The sequence below is a fragment of the Penaeus vannamei genome, chromosome 14 (genome assembly GCF_042767895.1).
Source record: "Penaeus vannamei isolate JL-2024 chromosome 14, ASM4276789v1, whole genome shotgun sequence".
Taxonomy (NCBI): domain Eukaryota; kingdom Metazoa; phylum Arthropoda; class Malacostraca; order Decapoda; family Penaeidae; genus Penaeus; species Penaeus vannamei.
This window is the reverse complement of record NC_091562.1, coordinates 780,788-786,204: the sequence shown is the minus strand read 5'-3', so window position 1 is coordinate 786,204 and position 5,417 is coordinate 780,788. Positions and strand designations below refer to the sequence as shown.

At 39.8% G+C, this 5,417-nt stretch overlaps 2 protein-coding genes across 2 annotated transcripts in view; one reads left to right on the top strand and one right to left on the bottom strand.

The window, feature by feature from the left end:
• Positions 1 to 995: 995 nt before the first annotated feature.
• Positions 996 to 1,952, top strand: LOC113805457 (uncharacterized). The gene is made up of 2 exons (XM_070129553.1): positions 996 to 1,060; positions 1,302 to 1,952. Exons 1-2 carry the CDS (start codon positions 1,052 to 1,054, stop codon positions 1,752 to 1,754), a joined length of 462 nt encoding a protein of 153 aa, XP_069985654.1. The 5' UTR covers positions 996 to 1,051; the 3' UTR covers positions 1,755 to 1,952.
• A 2,894-nt stretch (positions 1,953 to 4,846) lies between these two features.
• LOC113805526 (uncharacterized) overlaps positions 4,847 to 5,417 on the bottom strand; it is a 1,054-nt gene continuing 483 nt past the window's right edge. Inside the window, exon 2 of the mRNA XM_070129561.1 lies at positions 4,847 to 5,417. This exon is cut by the window's right edge and continues 92 nt beyond it. Coding sequence (XP_069985662.1) covers positions 5,057 to 5,417 — 361 coding nt within the window. The 3' untranslated portion in view covers positions 4,847 to 5,056.

Below are 5,417 nucleotides of genomic sequence, written 5' to 3'. Positions count from 1 at the left end.
TTTCTTTTTTTTCCCTTAAAGAACAGTGACAGCTTTTGTTATTCAAATTATGAGCGGCTCAAAAATTTCGAAAGAAATACATATTTGATAGATAATTGATGTATGTGTACACATTTGCTTTTAAAAAGATCCCTAATCCCTATTGATCATATGTAATATATATGTGTTAATGCATATGTAATTCCTTTTCAAAAATCTCTTACACATATTAAAATTCATTCTATATGTTTTATGAATCTGTATTTACTTTTCAAATAATCTCTAATCCTTAACGACCGTATAAGTTATCTAATGGTTTTGAGAAAAGGCCACTAAATTTTGGAAAAAAAAGTCCTACAAATAACCATCTTTCGTGTTTTCATTCCCTCGTACGTTTGAGGGAAGTCTTAACGCTGTCATACAAGAACTCTTTACGGCCCATAGTAACACATAAAAGGTTTCAGGTACACATACGCAGCATATATATATATATATATATATATATATATATATATATATATATATATATATATATATATATATATATATATATTTACACACACATAAATGTATATATATACACACACACATACATACACATACACATATACTGTACATATCGCTCTCTGGATATGTCTGTACACAGATGTGGGAACATGTGTGCGTAATGCCAAAATCGTGATATAAATAATCAACTACTGATAGATAAACATTACAGATAAAGTATGCAAATCACGAAATAATGGAAAATTGTATACCCTTTGCAAGGTCATGGTAACTGTATATTTAGTCGCTGTCTTTAAGGTGCTAAGTAACACCGATCTTGGTAAATAGAATGGTTCAGAAAATATTGAAATCCCGAGTGCTTGATCCTTTAATGAAAGAAAATACACAACACAATCCAATACATATCTCTCTTTCTCTTAATCTTTCCCCCTAACATATTATGAGAGGGGCAGCCCCGCCCTGCTTTGACGTCACCGCGATGGGACTACTTAAGGGCCGATCGTCCTCTTCTCGGCACCACAAGTCTTTGTACACCGTCTGTACACCGCCAAACAACACCGCCGCCATGAAGTCCGTAAGTAAACCTTCCCGTGATTTTGCTCTTCAAGCATTCGAGGAACAGGAATCCAAAGCCAAATCCAGGTGACGATAGACTTGAATCCAAAGCCAAAACCAGGTGACGATAGACTAATCCAAAGCCAAATCCAGGTGACGATAGACGAATACAAAGCCAAATCCAGGTGACGATAGATTTGACCAAAGCACCCAGGGGGATGTCCCCTCTTCTTCGTGTCTGACAGTGCGTTCTCCTGCAGATGCTGATCCTGTCCGCCCTGGCCGCTTGCGCCGCCGCCTCCCTGGTGGTGCCAGGCCCCGTGGCAGTGCGTGCCCCCTCCCACGACTCTGCCATCATCCAGAGCCACCGTCTGGGCGGCAACTTCGCCTACTCCACCCACGAAGCACACGCCTACGCCGTGCAGACCCCCGTCATCGCCCAGCGCACCGTGCCCGTCGGCGTGTCCTACCACCACGGCGCCCCCATTGTCAAGACCTCCACTGACTACATCACCCACAAGATCCCCCAGGTCGGCTACACCTTCCCCCAGGTCGCCGTGCAGGCTGCCGTACCTCAGGTCGCCACCTACGCCTCTGGACTGCCCCTTGCCGGCACCTACACTGGTCTGCCCCTTGCCGGAGCCTACGGCGCTGTGCCCTACCCCTACGTCGTCGCCGCTAAGCCCGCTGAGGAGGCCGCTGAGGAGGCCTAAGTTGGCCCAATGACTGGATCCTGCAGGACGCTTCCCGTCCCCCTAAGTCTCCTTCTGTTTCTTTCTTCGACGGCCGATCCTGGCGTGGCCGCCCGGCGCAGCGACAGAGCCTTCGGGTTGGTCGCTGCGCCTTGTATAGCTACGGTGTACAAACTTGTGTCATAAAAATATTATGAAATTAAAATCTATATAAATCCATATGACTTGTTTAATCCATTTCAAACCATCCCTCTCGCGCAGTAGATGATGACGAACCAAAACAATCTAAACAAAACAAAACAATCTAAAGTTATTTTTGCATTGAAACTATAACTCCTTATAAAGACTCGAAATTTAGTAGAGACATAAAAGGGAAAATTAAAATATGTTTAATCTAAAGACTACACATACACTAAATAATTTTCTGTATATATTTAGAACTTATAAAATATAGTGTGTATATAAATATATACTACACATATACAAAATATATACTTCTGTGTATATTTAGAGGAGATAAAACATAACACACAAGCACGCACACATACACATATAGACATAGATGTATGAGAATGGTGAAACACTTTACCGTTTTGATACCATGGTAGAAAGAAACGCACAATGCACAAACTAGATTTTTCGAAACAGACAACTATTTCGAAATCCTCCGGTATATCTTCCGGTCAGATGGAATCGAGGATATATATATGTACATATATATGCGTGTGTGTGTGCTAATGTATATGTAAATTTGCGTGTATATATGTATAATATGCATATATATATGTAATTATATTGATAAATATTTATCTATATAACAATATATGTGTGTGAGTGCATGTATGTGCATATATATATATATATATATATATATATATATATATATATATATATATATTCATATATATATACATATACACACAAGTATATATGCGCGCGCGCACACACACACACACACACACACACACACACACACACATGTATATATATATATATATATATATATATATATATATATATATATATACATATATTTACATATAGATAAATAAATATATATATGTATATATATATATTTACATATAGATAAATAAATAAATATATATATATATATATATATATATATATATAGAGAGAGAGAGAGGGAGAGGGAGAGAGAGAGAGAGAGAGAGAGAGAGAGAGAGAGAGAGAGAGAGAGAGAAAGTAAACAAACTAATATACACATATATATATAGATAGATAGAGAGAAAGAGAGATAAAGAATGAAACTCATCAAACCTAAATTATAAATTCCCCGATAAATCAACTTGTCAAAAGCAAGAATAACTGATCCCTGAAATAAACACAAGTAACACGAGTCATAACACAACAAAGCAGTATCCATACAAGTCAAAATAACGACGCTATTAAAAAAAAAAACAATTAGGGTTGTTGGCTCTCACGTCTAACGACAAAAAACCTCGATCCAGCGATTCCTTTTCTAGCGACCAGGAGCATCGTCTGCTGCCAAGGTGAAGGTGAGGGCCCTGCACGGAGCGTAAGAACCAGGGTAACCCTCTTTGGATTTCATGACCAGGTAGTGGGATGTTGGTTGCTGGTTTTATTATTACTATTATTATTATCATTTGTTTCTGTTTCTTTTTTAGATACTTTTTGCATTTTCTATTTATTCTCTCATGATGTTTTAATAGAAATGGGTTTAGTAGGAATGACTGTTTTATATATATATATATATATATATATATATATATATATATATATATATATATATTGCATGAACATTAAAACATTACATTCACAGCGGAAGAAAATGAAAGAACAGAAAGGAAAGGGAACGAAGGAAGGAAAGGTGATCGATCACATCATAACAGGCGAATAAAAGGAAGAAGACAAAAGAAAAGAGAAAAAAAGAAAAAAATGGGCTGAAGATAAAAAACATGTACATAGATATATGTATAAAAAAACACGAAGTAAAAAGACTGACCTCGACACACCCACGGAAGTCTACCTCGGCTTCAGGCTAGAATTCCTACCCTGGGAATACCAGAGCACGTTCTTCATCAACAGGGAAGATCGGCGTAAATGATGTATCTATATATCATTGCATTTCGGAATATTATATGCGTCAGTACTCTCTCTCTCTCTCTCTCTCTCTCTCTCTCTCTCTCTCTCTCTCTCTCTCTCTCTCTCTCTCTCTCTCTCTCTCTCTCTCTCTCTCTCTCTCTCTGAGTGAGTGAGTGTGAGTGAGTGATTGAATGAATGAGTGTAGGAGTGTGTGAACAGAGATTCATAATTATTCGGGTTAAGTATACATTGGGTGTATGTGAGTATGAACACGCATTGTTAGTCATAAAAACAAGGATAAACAGACTTACTGGTAGTTTGTTAAAATTGTGTGAGGCCCGACCCCATAAATATTCGTATATATAGGCATGTATACAAACAGAAACAAATGCATATCTGTCTATCAGATATACATACATTTATCTGTCTATCTATACGGTAGATATGAATGTGTATAATAGATATTCATTTATTTCACTGTATATGCATGTCTGTATGATGAGTATTCAGTGGGTCGGGTCTCACAGTTTTAACATGCCGGCCGTTAATCTCAGATTTATATTTTTTCATTTACCTATATACGGTATACACATAAAGAAAGAGATAAACAGATAGGGAAATGCATGTCTGTGTATGTACAGTCCATTCCGAAAACTCTGAAGGAAAAAAGATGGATATTTGCATTACAGAACAAATCTTCTATCTTGGTTACTAGTTTTCCAATGAGTAATGTCCCTATTCCAGCTAAGATTATCCGGACTATCTAATTTTCCAAAAGGATTCCTGCGTATGAGATTGAATTTGTCTTTCTTATTTGTCTTTGGGAAACTAATGGCGGGCGAGTTCATTCTCTTCTTATTCAATAGCTACTGCGCAGTCATATATAAACATATACTTTACGGAAGCTGGTACCCGAGTTTTGTTTCAGTATGAATGTGTAAGAAATTGATAATGTATGCTTTATCTAATGTCTGCTTTGTTGAAATTTCCCCCTGGTACTAGTATCATATGTAAGGTAAAAATAAGAGGTTTAAATGGAAATTCAGAAGAAAATTAAATTGTTTTTATTAAACAATTTTCATTTTAAATTAACACTATTACACAAGTTTGTACACCGTAGCTATACAAGGCGCAGCGACCAACCCGAAGGCTCTGTCGCTGCGCCGGGCGGCCACGCCAGGATCGGCCGTCGAAGAAAGAAACAGAAGGAGACTTAGGGGGACGGGAAGCGTCCTGCAGGATCCAGTCATTGGGCCAACTTAGGCCTCCTCAACGGCGGCCTCAGCGGGCTTAGCGGCGACGACGTAGGGGTAGGGCACAGCGCCGTAGGCTCCGGCAAGGGGCAGACCAGCGTAGGTGCCGGCAAGGGGCAGTCCAGCGGCGTAGGTGGCGACCTGGGGCACGGCAGCCTGCACGGCGACCTGGGGGAAGGTGTAGCCGACCTGGGGGATCTTGTGGGTGATGAAGTCAGTGGAGGTCTTGACAATGGGGGCCCCGTGGTGGTAAGACACGCCGACGGGCACGGTGCGCTGGGCGATGACGGGGGTCTGCACGGCGTAGGCGTGAGCCTCGTGGGTGGAGTAGGCGAAGTTGCCGCCCAGACGGTGGCTCTGGATGATG